Source organism: Myxine glutinosa, chromosome 2 (assembly GCF_964187855.1).
Source record: "Myxine glutinosa chromosome 2, kmMyxGlut1.1, whole genome shotgun sequence".
NCBI lineage: Eukaryota > Metazoa > Chordata > Myxini > Myxiniformes > Myxinidae > Myxine > Myxine glutinosa.
The window spans coordinates 125,875,613-125,891,569 of record NC_136262.1 but is presented as its reverse complement, the minus strand read 5'-3'; the positions used below and the strand labels follow the sequence as shown (position 1 = coordinate 125,891,569).

The window sequence follows — 15,957 nt, the reverse complement described above, 5'->3', positions numbered from 1 at the left end:
GCATATGTCGTACAAAAATTTGTGCTTGTTGGATGTACCTTGTAGAAGAATGACAAATGCAAATCAAAGGAAGCGGTTTCAAGTCTGTTTCATTCCGCCAAAATTACTTTTTATGCCAAACGGGCAAATTGCTCTCGGTTTACCTGGCCAATATCATTCGCATTAATACCTGGGTCATTCTATAAAGTGAAAATTAACGTACATTTGCATCATTCAATTTGCAGAAAGGTTCATTCCATTTCGCGAGTTGAGCATTCATTACACATTTAACCTCATTCAGCTGCAAAAATAGGTACATTCCAATATAAATAGTAATGAAGTTCATTCAATTTCACCACAACCAGTCGAAAGAGGTTGAATTCCATTTCGCCAGTGGCCATACATTTATCGCTTTTGCAATCGATTATCTGGTATGTTTCCAAATATTGAAATTGGTATTTTCCTATAAAAGTAGATATACCCGTTTCCGAGGATACTTCATTTCTCGACTGGTTCCTGGTAAAGGTGCACGTCTCTCAAGCCAATTTTAAAAATCAAGATGGCTGCCTGACGCCTGTGGTCATTACAGGAGAGTATCTGAGGCTCATTGAAGCTTTTGAAAGCAACGCTGATTATTGAACTGGCTGATCCACTGCAAAGTAGATTGTGACTAAATATTTACACGCTGGTCGTCATGAAAAGTTACCAACAGGAGGAGCACGTAACACCAAAGTTGAACAAGAGATATGAGCTGTAGCGAATACTGGATACCAACCCTCTGCTGACTCTTAAAGATCTATAAGACAACCCGCAAGACAAACCAATTGTCTCCCAGTACCATGGCTGGAACCTTTTGGTGACAGGGCAGAGGATGTTCCTGATGTCTGAAACACTCCGTGTACTGGACATGCATGTTGAGTATGATCAGTGGTTATTGGAGCATGGAGTTGTCCACTGCGTCCACATTGATGAAACGGGCTAGAACGTTTGGACAACGAGTTTCCTTGGGAGAGCTCCTCGCAGTGTCCTGGTGAGACGCACGTGGACAACGCGGACAGAACTGCAATGTAACATTATGCTGTTTTGGGGGAGATTGGGCTTGCACATCACGTAGATTATGAGAGATTTGAGGAATTTCTTGGACACAGCCAGTGAGTGAGTGAGCCCATCTTTCTAATCAATGACAATGTAAGATCTCATGTGCATGCCAATCTTCCACATGGTGTGGGTCTATAAGAGTTTTGTGTTGTGTGGGGTCGATTTATGAAATGTGCACCCATTGGTTGGACAGCTGCTGTTGCTAGACTCCTCCCATCATAGCACAAAGATGAAATGATATGGCTGCCATCTTGGTTTTCTGGTAGGCCTAATGCATTAGGCCTGTAGGCCTCTGCTGATTATACACTGCCTGGGTTTGTTGCATCAGATCTCCATTGGCTTTGTTTAGGTCGGATGTTATTCATCGAGGGATCCTAGAAAATCTAATAGTATGGGAAATAATAAGGTTTAACCAAGCCCATCAGAACGCATGGCAATCGAGCGTTATGCTACATGAATTATGGGGGGGGGGGGGGGGGGGGGGAGGGAGAAGCTTTACAGGATTTTTGAACGGCCCCACATTGGGGTTAAGCAATCCATGACCATGTGGTTGATCGGCTTGTTCTGCTATAACCGTGGGGAGGCGACGTGGATAACAGGGGTTGAGTTAATATTTTAATAGCGCATTAAATGTGTGTTCCACACTCGGTCGGTTGCTGTTTTTGTTGCACGTTGTGACCGCAGTGCGGGCGTTCTTGTTTCCACACTCCTGGCTCCGGAAATGTTTTTTGACCCGTGTCTTCGTTGTTTCTTTTTTTTCCTCAACTTCAATTCTTAATAGGTTCATATTCCATGTTACTAGAATTCACCAAATGTCTTTCTCTGTTCCCAGGTCCCGCAAAAACGGCTGAACTGATCGCAACAAAATTTTGGGTGGGTAATCCTGGGACCCAGTGGAGTAAAATAGGGTATATTGTTTTCTAATTTTCCCAAACACGATGGAATAATATTTACCGATATGAACAGTGATGTGGCTTTTATTGAAATTCTACAAATACCGTTTAGATTTTGATGATTTGCGTGTGATATGATTTAACGGATGTTTATATAAATCGTTTAAAATAAAAAAGCCTTAAATTTCTGATATTTTGCCTTTTCATTTGGGCCTCCCAATTGAAGGCCCATCCATAGGGCGGGTACCGTTGCTAGTATTTTTAATTCCATGATCAAAGCATCTGAGCCTTTTCTCTCAATTTTATCTATACAGTATTGCAATTTCTTTTTCCATTTATTTTAATGAAATGCCACACCACCACCTCCACCCTCATCTTTGTTGTCCCCCGTCGCACCGCGGAGCGAAAGGGGGACTATGGTTTTCCCGTGCGTGCGTGTGTAAGTGAAGGACCGAATTCTAATTTGGTGTGTGGGTGCAACCCACGTCAAAATCCAAGATGGCCGCCGCCATGTATGTCTGAACCTTGTGAGTGGAATATCTTGAAAAAATAAGCGAAGTACTAACTTCTAATTTGGTGTGTGGGTGTATCTCGGCAGAAGGAAGAACGCTATTGAAAATTGGGTCGCTACGTCAAAATCCAAGATGGCCTCCACCATATATATGTCTGAACCTTGTGAGCGAAATATCTTGAAAAATAAGCGAAGTACCAACTTCTGATCTGGTGTGTGGGTGCATCTAGGCACAATAAAGAACGCTATTGAAAATTGGGTCACCACGTCAAAATCCAAGATGGCCACCTTGCGTCTTCCACTTTGTCAACTCACATCACTTCACCGACAGGGGACCTAGGCGGAACGCTTGTTCATTCTATTCCTCATCAAGATCCAAGATCACACTACAGCTGGCTTGCCGTGGGCCAAATACTCTTGCTATTGCTACCCTTATTTGCTGGGATACATTTCTGAGTCCTTATCCATTTCTTGTTCCCCACTGACATCTGACTTTGTGGGGTTGACCGGCGGAAGCTTTACCCAAGTTTTCACGGACCAGCTCGCCAGGCCGGACGTTTTACAAGTTAGGGGCAGGAATTTTGCCATGATGCCAGCGATAGCTCACCTACTCTGCAAAGGACACCATGGGATATTTAACGTCCACCAATGAATTCTGGCAGATGGGCCCACTGACCAACCTGCATCCTAAATAATTTCCCCTTCAATTCGATTTCCCCTCTATCTCCCATAAGTCCATGAATTGGTGGGATCAACTTGTTTTGATCCTTTCAAACATTCCATTGCTTTAAAACGACCTTTGAGCCCACTCAATTTATATTATGGCACCACCTTTCACAAATAGCACTGAATATAATGTCCGAACACCTTGGCCAGCCCACCACCCACACCCTTTCTGCCCCATTCCACCTTTACATGGACAAGTCTTGCTGTGAAATGTAACCCTTGTCCTAGAAATAAAATTGAGAACATTCCAAGTACTCTGGTGGTTGTTTACGAAGTTGTTGAAACCATTTGTGTATGTATAACTAAATTAGGCCAACCTTTTGTGAAATTTAAGTTGACCAACTCACCATTTAAGCCTTGGTGTGGTTCACCCCTTTTTTAACAGAGCTCTCTACCTTTGGGCCTGCTTTACATCTACTAAACGATACCTCAAGGTAGATGCATCATGATGCTTCGTTTGTTGAGCAGTATCTTGCAATCGAAATCTGCAATTCCTACCTTTTGCTGGAACTATTGCTCAAGCTGATCGACACTAGTTCAGCCAAATTTTAATAAACATGATCTTGCCATATATATCAATGCTTTATTGTGAGAAACAAATGTTTGGACCAGTAATGCAGCCATTTCAGGACATCTACTTTTGGTCTTATCACAAAGTTTGGTATTGGCTTAATGATTAAGGTCGCTGGCTTGAGATATGAGGGTCTTCAGTTTAAGCCTCTGCCATTGAATGACCAGCAGGTGGGTTGACTCAGCCTGGCATCCTTCTGAGGTCAGCAAAATGAACACCTGCTTATGGGTAACGGGGCACTGCATCAGCTACACCTGCAGTAAATGCAGCTAGCAGCCACAGCTACATGCATATCCACCACCCACTTATCACTGAAATTTGTTGCAACCCAAATGTTGCAAAAATCAAGACTCTCTGCTCACCTTCACTCTTTCATTCCTCTTTTCTCCCACCTCTGGAACAAACTCCCTCACTCTCTTCAATCCCACTCCTCTCTCCAGGTATTTAAAACAGCTGTTCACCACCATCTCTTATCTTCCCCCATCCAAAACCTTGATCTTTTCTACCCCTGTTAATTCACCCCAGATCCACTTTTTTGAAATTCCGACTTCTTTCCTGTAAGTCCGAGCTGTGTCCGTGTTTTTTTTTTTTTTAACCTACCACCCTCTGCTGAACAACAGTGTTTTATACCCCTCCCCCCACTTCCCTCCCCCCAAGCCCTCTCCCTCCCACAGATCTCCTGATGTCCATGTTCTCTGCTGTTGTACTTGTGTGCTCCCCTCTCTCTCCCCATCTTGTCTCCTGCTCCCTTTATTGTATGTTTTGTGTCAGTTTTTTTTGGTGTGATTGTTAGCTCTTACATAAGCCTCGATCTTGTATACCAAAAAAAACGATGCTCAACCGAGTCGGCGGAAGCCATGGATTTATTTCAGGGAGGGAAAGATGGTAAAAATATTTGAACCCACATGAAAATGAATTTCACAGGTGAATCGTTTATGGTTAAAAAGCATCTGCTGTGAGTCGGAGCTCAGTGGTGCAAACCCATCTGCCTCATCCCAAAAGTCAAAAAAGGTACATGGTTGCTTCCTTGCTCAACATTCAGCATTTAAAAGGACAGAGCATAGACAAAACACTGGGAAGGCAATGGCAAACTACCCGACGTAACCCTCAACAGGAAGCAGCACCGGCACCAATTGATCATTCTGTGTGAATATCATATTTGCTGACGATGGAGCAGGCATTTTTAGTCTCGCCCCAAAGGAGATGAGACAATTGCAATGCCCGTCTGTGCCTGTGTCCACGTCTATATTTCTGCTTTAAAAAAGTTCTCTGCCATGGCTTGTCCAAGATGCAAAACTTTAAACAGAGGAAGGACTTCCCATGGAGAATATTTTATTGCTAAGTCTGATGTCACAGATCACATGGTATGGCAGCCATATTGAAATAGGGTGCATGGCTGAGGCATGTACCATGGGACCCCGCTATTCGCAGGGGATATGTTCCTGGAAAATGCTGCGAATTGCAAAACCGCAAATAGTGGGGGATAGGTTCCCGAGTTATGAAAATCCACGAATGGAGGAGCAAACCGCGAATGGTGAGGCAAATCCCGAGAATGTCGGCGATAATAGCGGAAATGGTGAGGCAAATACCACGAATGTCGGCGATAATCCCGGAAACGGCGAGGGAAATCGCACAAATGTCGGCGATAATCCCACAAATGGCGAGGGAAATCCCACGAATGTCAATGAAAATCCATGAATGCATGCCGTGCCATTGTTTCAATGGGGAACAGGGAGAGAGTTAATTGAACTAATAGGTACTGTGGAGTGTTTTCATTCTGTGCAGTAACTCGTGGTGATGACGTGTTATGCAGCTGGTGGATCCTGGTACATGAACCTAGCTCTCGATTATAGTGCGGCTAACAACTGCAGCTGCGAAAGCCATTAAAAAGCAAAGCACACAGCAAAAAAAGTTTTTTTTTCCCTCCACTGAAAAACCACGAATTAGTGGAACACGGCTGCAAATATGGGGAAAAAAGCGCGATTTCACGGAACACGGCCACGCATCGAAAAAACGCGAATCCGTGGGACACTTTTCCGTGAATAGAGAAACAGGCCGCGTTGTATCAACTGCAAATACGTGGAACCTACAAATAGTGGAACTGCAAATAATGGGGTCCGACTGTATATGGGCCATAATCGTAGCGTGTTCAGTTCATAATGGTAAGAATTCTGTTCAGAATGAACGTGCAAAGTGATACTATGCTCTCCATGAGTGCTGAAATAGTTTTAAAATGCAAATAATGCTGAAAATAGAGGGACACGCAAGGCCTGGTTGCACCAGGAACATGATTTCCCACTATCAAAATGGCAAAATTAGGATTCAAGATTATTGCACAATTTGGACAAATTGGACATGTACAGGATCTAACATTTACATCACACACTGATTGGCAAGTCCAAAATCAGGAATTCAACATGGCTAAGATTTGCAGGAATCGCAACACTCCGTTACACTCGAGATGTTTCTCGTTAATCATCACACTTGTGCAGTGCAGAGTGGAATTAAGCATTTGGTTCAGTCTTGTCAGTCTATGACTGAGGAAGTACGTAATTACCAAAGTAATCAAAAAGTTGTGGACAGATTCAGACGAAATCTGGCAGAGAGGTAGCATGTGTGACAAGGACGAAATGATTAGATTTTGGTGACTATCCGGATTCGGATCCGGCTAAGATAATTTTTTAAGTGATACTTCACCATTGGGAGATAGGGCCAAAACGATACATAGCAGGATATCTCAAAAAGTTGTAGATGGATTTGGACGAAACTTGGTGGACCGGTTGGGTGTCTGATAAGGACAAATATATTCGGTTTTGGTGAAGATTTGAATATGGATTCGGATGAGAATTATTTAATTTTTTAAAGTGATTCTTCAACATTGGGAGATGGGCTTAAAACCAACATATAGCAGGATATCTCAAAAAGTTATGGATGGATTTGGAATAAAGTTTGTGGATAGGTTGTGTGTGTGCCAAGGAAGAATCGATTACATTTTGGTGAAGATCTGGATCCAGATCCAGCTAGTATAAAAATTAAGTGATTCTTCACCATTGAGTGACATGGCCAAAAATGATATATAGCAGGATATCAAAAAGTTGTGGACGGATTTGGACGAAACTTGGTGGACAGGTTGTGTGTGTGTGTGACAAGGACTAATCGTTTTGATTTTGGTGAAGATCTGAATATTGATTCAGCTGCAAGAATTATTTAATTTTTAAGTGATTCTTCACCTTTGAGAGATCAGGTGAAAAGCTATATACAACATATTTTAAAAAGTTAGACGAGTTATGAATAAATTTGGTGGATGAGTTGTTTAGGTGACAAGAACAAGCCAATTATATTTTGGTTCAAGTCCGAATCCATGTCCGGCCTATCAGTGGGATACAAAACGTAAACTGTTCATCAAGCGGAGGAATGCGCTCTACTGAGTGCCGTTTTAGTTGAAATTGATTTTATATTTTGAACACTGTTGAACACTAACCTGCAGTTGAGCAGTACTTTGGCTCTGAATTTGGAAACTCGCACGGAGTCTTATCCCGAGTGCGCATGCGGTAAATAAATCACTTGCTTCTGTCTGGCAGTCAAATAAAATTGAAAATCATTCCAACAGGAAACTTACTTATTACTTACTAACTTTTTTTAGGCTTAGGGGAGTCACGAAGAACAAAACAGGCACTAATAACGAATGTAAGGTGTTAGACAAGGTGGTGTAAACGACGCTGCATCAACGGAGGTAAACTTCCAGTTAAATGCATTTTGTTTGTTTCAATTTACTTATGGAGTTGAACACAGTAGTACACAAATTGCATTGTTTGTACGTACTTCGAAAAACCCTCAGTTAAACAGAACTTTGGCAAAAGTATACGCTGTCTCGATCGATCAAATTTTCCACTCACGCTCTTACGAGGAGCTTATTCGATGGCACGTCGTCCGTCTTTCTGTAAACGCTTGCAACTTCTTCTCCGAAACCGCTGATGGGATTGTGACCAAACTTGGCACAAATGATATTTGTGATGTTGTGACTAAAGTTTGTTCACAGCATAAAAAAAATAAAAATAATAAAAATAATAATAATAATAATCGGGCACTGGGGGGTCTATGCGGGAAGGTTGGGGGGGGGGAGGAGAAGGGGTTGCCCCCCAAAATAGGTATTTGCTTTCTTCCCTGAAACTAAACGCACAATTTCGATGAAACTTGACCACAATCGTCAATACCCGTGATGTTCCAAAGTTTACCCATGGCATTAAAATTTTTTAAAATATATATGGCCCTGAGGGGGTCTCCTGTGGGGGGGGGTCTCCTGTGGGGAGGGGGGTCTCCTGTGAGGGGGGGGGGGTCTCCTGTGGGGGGGGAGGTCTCCTGTGGGGGTTGCCCCCCCCCCTCCAAAAATAGGTATTTGCTTTCTTCTCAGAAACTACACATGCAATTTTGATGAAACTTGAGGCAGGTTGGTGGTCTTTCTGTCTTCTACCGACTCCTCTCTGGCCGAGCTCCCCACAGCTTTGTCTGTGCTGTGTCCCCCAATATTCCTGCAGGTTGCGCAAGATCTGCCTGCAACCCTCTTCTGGTGAAACTGCCAAAATCAAGACTCTCTGCTCACCTTCACTCTTTTATTCCTTTTTTCCCCACCTCTGGAACAAACTCCCTCACTCTCTTCAATCCCACTCCTCCCTCCAGGTATTTAAAACAGCTGTTCACCACCATCTCTTATCTTCCCCCATCCAAAACCTTGATCTTTTCTCCCCCCGTTAACACCTTAAATCCACTTTCATGAAATACCAGGGGCCGGGGGGGGGGGGGGGGGTCAACATTAATCAAAACGACCGACTGACAAAGATACGACACAACATCACAAAATAAGCATCCAACGACCGCTAAATGGTTTGGAAAAAGAATATTTATTCGTCGTCAGTCATCAAACCAGCTATTGCAGATTTCACATTGGATGAAGTTGGAATAATTTTGAAGCTGTTGCGCATTACCCGACGATATTCCAATCTTCTGCTGTGCAGGATCTTACTTACAATGTGGGGCCTTTTATTCCTCAGATCATGGCAGTTATCATGACTTCCACATCAAGGCACAACAAGCAGTCTGTTGTGCAGTTCACCAATTTCCCTCTGAAGGTGCACCTGTTTGTTGTTCAGCTATTCTAGAGTTGCACATTGAGGTTGCACATTGAGGTCGCTCTATGTACAGTTTTCATTTTAGCCATCTTTACCAAACCAGACTGATAAAATGCACCATGACGTTCTCTCCAGAGCATCGTCGTATGCAAAATGGACTCTATCTGTATAAGAGGGGCTTAGATAGTTTCATCTCCGCAATGTGCACCGACCTCAACTCTTAACCAAAAACAAGTTCCTTTTGCCAACCCGGGTTCCTCCGGACCCCCGGCCAGTTAAGCTTTTTGTAAACTATCCATTATCTTCGAGTACAAAGAAAAACAAAAATGTATAAGTTTGGTATGGCTAAAAATATAATGCACAAAAGCATTATCGCCATGTGCTTCAGAGGCACAAATGTTCAAAAGCACAGTTAAGTACACCAAATCATGCCTTCCTCGTAGAGGCCATAGCGCAGACTCTAGCGCATATCCAATCACTTGAAACAAATTAATCACAAACGACCAATATAGGAATAGCAATGTTTTCATTTCTAAAACTACAGAGTGGAGCACATGTATTACCCTCGAGAAAAATGGCTGATGAAGAATCTGCCGGTGCTTCCCCTGAAAAACGTGACTGTCGTTGACAGATGACTCCGGTCCACAGACGATTTGGCGAGATGCTGGCGTAACTTTACTGCTGCGTGCACTGCACGCCTTGCCCGTGTTGGTGACCGCCCTCGTCGTCGGAACCGTCGTCGTAAGCTTCGCGGCGAGCCCCCGCGCCACCGCCCTTTGTTGTGTCCAGGTCGTGGAGGTCGACGTCCTCGTATTCACCCACGGGGTGCTCGATGTCAGGACGTGCTGGAAGCAGCTGCTCCAGCTCCTGCAGAGACACAGAAGATGTTAATTTCACTTAAATTTACTTGCAAAACGCGGATTCTAAACAAACCTGAGGGGTTTTGAAAGATCAACAAGAATTGGAAACATTATAAGGACAATGACAATTCCTGGAAGTCCTTGGTGTCCTTGCGTTTTATACCTATCCTGCCTCCCCCCAAGCCCTCTCCCTCCCACACATCTCCCGATGTCCCTGCTCTCAAATGTTGTGTTTGTGTGCTTCCTCCCCTTCTCTCCCCATCTTGTCTGCCGCTCCCCTTTTTATATACTTTGTTTGCTTGCTTGTTTGATTTGTTTGTTTGATAAATGTTAGCTCTTTCACGAGCCTCGACTCTGTATACAAAAAAAAAAAAAAAAAAAATTGTGCAAGACTTCTGTAAACGGAAACTTCCAGCGACTGCGTGTTCTGGGAAAAAAGTTCTTGTTGCAGAGAAGGCTGTTTACAGTCACCATCAACTTTGGCCTGTTTTTTTTTTTTTAAGCACTTTGCAGGGATTTTTTAAAATCACTTTTTGAGTTGAGGAACAGGGGGAAGGTAATCGATTCGTATCCATGCAGCGCAAGGACGCCACGTTGCATCGTTTCTCAGAGACCAGCTATGCACCAAATTGGTACCCCACCCTTTAGACAACTTGGCAGAATTTAAAATTTGGACTGCATTGGCATACAATGTCATATTGTTCTTGTAAGGGATCAAAGGTTATTTCATATCCACAAGTGAAAAGTCATGGGACAACAGAATGAAAACCCAACCCCCCCCCCCCCCCCCCTAGCTACCTCCCATCCCCTCTGAAAGTGAATGCACGAGACACCTCAACTGAAAGCACACTAACTCAAAGATGTCCTACAAAGGGAGCCTGATAGATTGGGGAAGAGTGAAAAAGCACCTTAACAATAGAGCAGAGGAAATGTGGACAAGAGATGGAGGAACAGAGAAGGAAGAAACGTGTTTTTAATCCCCACACTTTAAAAAACAACAAAAACGGGGTGTTGGGACCCTTTGTCACAAAAAAAACAACAACAAAAAACAACAAAAATGACCCTTTGCCATTTCCCAACTGTGCTTTAGGTGGGAAGCGTGGGGATTTGTGATGGTGCGCGCCATCGACTTCACTCGAGTTATATTTTGAAAAAGTAGCACAAAATAACTCGTACAAGTTGCTCAACATCACAGCACAAAATTCCCGCCACACGGGTGGGCCATACAGGCCGTGGATCGGCACAAAACATCGCCTGGGCACTGGACATCAGTCAAAACCCCCAAATTCACACACCTGGATCCTCTCGGCATCAATCCAGTTGTTTTCTGGAAATTCAATGTCAAACTTGATGTAAAGATCTCCCTTTTCAAAAGGATTTCTGTACGTGGGCATTCCCTCACCGCAAACACCTTGTGTGCACCCTGCAATGGCACAACAAAGGCGGAACATCAAATGTCTGACACAATCAACCACTTCATTAAACACGCCATCGTTGCTATTCTGTCGTCGAACGCATGTGCGTGTGCACACGCGTGCGCACGCATGCACGCACACATACCTACCTTTGTTCTAAAAGAAAATGGGCGAATCAAATGAAAGCAATCCTAACAGATCAGCCAAACAATTAACAGTACAGGGATCAAATAAGACTAGAGGGTTCATGGAACACGTTACCCCACACAGTCTTGAGAAAAACGACATGGGATTTTATTGGAAAGAGTTTATTAGAGGAAGAAGAAGAAGAAGAATCTAGAAGATCCCTGTCTTGAGCACAGGTAGCAAATTTGATTGATTGAGACAGCATACAATTAGCAAATTACTGGTTAACTAAAGGTTTATGGAAGTGCAAACAAGGTCATTCTAGTGTTCAAGTATATAAATTGAAAAACAATTAGAGGTTTTAAAGGCAGTAGAATTCGGACCAATCCGAATCGGTCAATCGGACCAACGGTTGCAGAGAAAATCATATTTATTCTGTGCGGACAAACATACAGACAAACAGACAAACGGACTCAAATGCAATACCCTCTCCTCTGGCGAGGGCAACAAGTGTGGCGTATCCACAAGGTTACTGAGTGAAGTAATACGACACTCCTCAAGGTCCGACTGGATTGTTTACTCCCCAATGGTGCCACACTGCACATGCACACCTGGGTAAGACAGAACATGCTGATACCTCCCTCCATGTTGCCCCCTTCCATAATAACTGGACAAGGTAGAGAGCAGACGCCCAGGTGCCTTAAACACGAGAGTAGAGCGTCGCAAAGGTGGAGACTGGGTTGTGGGGTGCCGACGGCATCACACCCAGGGCAGAAGTGGAGAGAAAGGTACAGATTCCGACATTGTGACTAGTAGTCAGGTGCACTAAGTTAACAAATATAATTTCGTTCAAAGTTTTGGGAGATGAGCAAACCTGTACATTTTTGGAATCATCAGACCATGGAGAATCCGAAAATCAATGTTGGCATTTGCACAGACACAGATGTTGGATTTTCTAAATGGCCGCCATAAAATACATATTTTGCGCGATCTCGGCTTCTAGTCAACCTAGAAACTTCATTAAATATGCTAATCCTATGTTTTCTGGGTCAAGGAATCCAATAAAGGCCTCAAAATAGTGCTCAGGATTATAGAAAAGCAACAAACAAAGGTAATTGGAAACCATTGTCTTTATATTTGTGATATAACTGTATTACATAATACATGATATTGCAAGTCTTTTGAAGTTATAGGTATGGGTTTATAAAGCAAGAAAGCAGCCTTGTTAGTATCAGATTGAACTATAAGTCCTATACACAGGATCTACTAGGTCTGTACCGTTCAGGAATATGCTTTTACAGATCTTCATCACTGTCCTGAGTGTCATTTTCGCAAAGGTGTCTACGCAAATGTAAACATTAATTTTTGGATTCCTCATGCTCTGAATATTCCAAAAATGTATAGTTTTTCTAATCTCGAAAAAATTTGAACGAAAAAAATATAGTGAAACTGACTACCTGCTTTGTGTTACACGTACGGGGCAACTAGTTGGACCGGGCAGATCCAGTGTGGTAAAGTTCGCTTTTGGAGAGGAGCTGAAAAACCACGTGTATTAACGAAGTACAGTACTGTATTGATAAACGCAACATTGATAAAAATGTGCCATTCAGAATGGATCTTTCCATTATTGACGTCATGGCATGTTTACCGCAAATAATTCTAGGGGAAATGGGAAGTTCAACCCCTCATCTTCGGTTCCAGATGCTGTTTGCAAGACGATCTGACCAGGTCACACCAACATGTAAAAAGTTGACGGACGCCCGGACGACAATACCCCTTAGCCCAATTTGGGCTGAGGGGTGAAAAGGGAACTGCTGTGTACCAAACTGCATTGCAACAAGAAAGCTTTCATCTGTTACCAACCAATCCCAAGAGGCAGAGGTTATGGGTGAGTTTGACAGAGTAAATTGCGGTGCAAACAGCATCTGGAAACCAAGATGACATTCAAAAACCTTGAGTTTCATTCCTTTCTTTTTTGCATTATTTTTGTTCGCTTTTCCTGCAAGTCTTCTGCATAGGATGTAGCTTGCTCAGCTATGTTCAGTATGCTTTGTCAGCTACGCAGCAAAATAATGCAACGTCACCTGGGTAGATGACTTTCCCAGCAGGTGACGTGACGAGGATTTGCCGACCATCTAGGTGGTTCAGTGCAAAGCAAACGCCACACAATGCCTCACAAAGGCCCACTCGCTTGGTCATGTGGAGATCATTTCCATTCCGCCGGAACATCTACACAACAAACAGAGCCAGAGGCCAAACAAAACAGTAAAACTCACAAGTCCAAAATATTCTAAATAGCATGGATTTCATATTCCAGAAAGAAGTGTTTGCAACACTAACAAGAACGGCACCCGGGAGAGCGCATAACCTCCGCAAGGCTGAACAGTTTACGTTTTGTAACCCACTGATATGACAGATCTGCATCTGGACCTAAACCCAAATCTTATCAGCTTGTCCTTGTCACTTACCCCCAATTCATCCACCAAGTTTTATCATAATCTGTCCATAGAGTTTTGAGATAACCTCCGATATATCGTTTTTGGACACAGCTCTCAATGGTGAACAAGCACATAATTTTTTTTTTAATTCTAGTATCTGGGACCCAAGCATTCGCCAAAGTTGGATCAAACATTAAAAAAAAAAACCCCCCACACACACACACAACTACACAAACAACTACACAAACAACCACACACACACACACACACACACACACACACACACACACACACACACACACACACACACACACACACACACACACACACACACACACACACACACACACACACACACACACACACACACACACACACACACACACACACACACACACACACACACAGCAGGGCTAATGTCCATAAATCACAGGTGTTGCTGCCACAAATTAAAAGAGAAACAGGCACCTGGTACTGCAAACTAGTATGGGCACGGTTACCTTATTTGTCAATTCAAAACTGGCAAGCCATAGAGGTGTGACATTTTGTGGTGATTGAAGCGCTACCCCAACACCTTTCCATTTACCTCATGCTCCTTCTCTTGCAGAACAAGGATTATATCCCCCGGCTCCATATCAGGTGCCTGGTCTCCCTCACCACGAAATGTTATCTTCTGTCCCTGCTGCATGCCTTTATCCACATGGACCTCCAGGATCTTCACCTCCTTCACAACCTTCTTACCCTCACATTGCTTGCAGCGGTCACGCTCATTTATGATCTCCCCTATAGAAACAAACCCGACATTTTAACTCTGTTGCAATGTTGCACACCTTTTTTAGCTAAACTTGATCACACCATCAGACAAAAGCAAATGTTGCTCAGGTAATGTTTTGGTAGTTTCACATGTTCTGCCAATCTAAAGTTTCTAGGTACAATTTGATACCATCATTTATGTATAACCACTATGCTTTCCACAACCCTCAAATCAACAGGATGGCAGTATGTATGAAAATACCAGATCTAGCAAGTTTTAAAAAAAACAAACAAAAAAAAAAAACGTGCAGGAGGTAGAGGGGTAGTGAGAGGTAGAGAGAGAGAGGTAGAGAGAGAGAGGTAGAGAGAGAGAGGTAGAGAGAGAGAGGTAGAGAGAGAGAGGTAGAGAGAGAGAGGTAGAGAGAGGTAGAGAGGTAGAGAGAGAGAGAGAGGTAGAGAGAGAGAGAGAGAGAGAGAGAGAGAGAGAGAGAGAGAGAGAGAGAGAGAGAGAGAGAGAGGGAGAGATAGATAGATAGATAGATATCGTGGGTGTAGGGAAGTGCATAGGGACCTCAGTCCTTAGTGGGTGGAGGGAAACGTTTTTGGCCCCCACAATAAATAGACCAGGCACCGCCAGGTTCCCCTGCTAGTACAGTATAATGTGGAAAAGTCCACAAATAGGCAAAGGTGGTTTTCCAGAGCATGGGGAGATTGTTTAGGCGTATGAAGAACAGTACCGGACCCAAGACACTGCCCTTGACGGCAGCCAAGTCCTGTAGTTTATTCGTCGATTTCTCTCAATTGATCGGTAAAACACTGCTTTTGTGTGAACTACATTCCCAGTCATGAGCTAGAGTTCATTCTTGCTGTAGTTCATTTTTGCGGTGCAAGTTGTACATATAAACTGGTATTTTCCTCGAATATTATAATCGATTCCGTCCGTGTTTCTGCCTGTCCGTCACGCTATCTCCTCCTAAACGGCTGTGCAAATTCATCAAATTTGGTAGTTGTGATCACCACATGGCAAGAAGGTGCAACAGCAGTATCATTTTGGCCCCGCCCCATGGGCCGGTCGGGTCAAATGTTAAATGGGATCAAAATGTTAAATGCCAAAAAAAAAGCAATTACGGGCACGTTTCAAACACTCTTTAATTAAACTTTGTATACGCAATCAACATTGGGGGACGCATGAAAAATGTAGCTTTTTTTTGGATTTTAACTCTGGTTCTTGCCTCAGGGGTTGGGGACTAGTGGTCACAGGGGTCAAAAGAGAAAAAAAAAATTTTTAACTAGAAATTGGGTCGCTGGCACCTTTTGCCATCACTTAAAATTGCTGTTGGAAAATTTCAGATATTTGCCGGTTTCTAAGCAAAAAAAACAGAAACCTGCCATCTGCATGCACCCCAATTTCAAGATGTCTCACCGTTGCTAGGATTCATTTAAGACCTTTGTCTTTAAAAT

At 43.3% G+C, this 15,957-nt stretch overlaps 1 protein-coding gene across 1 annotated transcript in view; it reads right to left on the bottom strand.

Moving 5' to 3' along the window:
• Positions 1–8,657: 8,657 nt before the first annotated feature.
• LOC137421295 (dnaJ homolog subfamily A member 2-like) overlaps positions 8,658–15,957 on the bottom strand; it is a gene marked incomplete at its 5' end in the record, with an annotated part of 29,496 nt that continues 22,196 nt past the window's right edge. Inside the window, 4 exon segments of the mRNA XM_068107195.2 lie at positions 8,658–9,771; positions 11,060–11,187; positions 13,390–13,534; positions 14,330–14,526. Of these exon segments, the coding sequence (XP_067963296.2) occupies positions 9,580–9,771; positions 11,060–11,187; positions 13,390–13,534; positions 14,330–14,526 (662 nt within the window).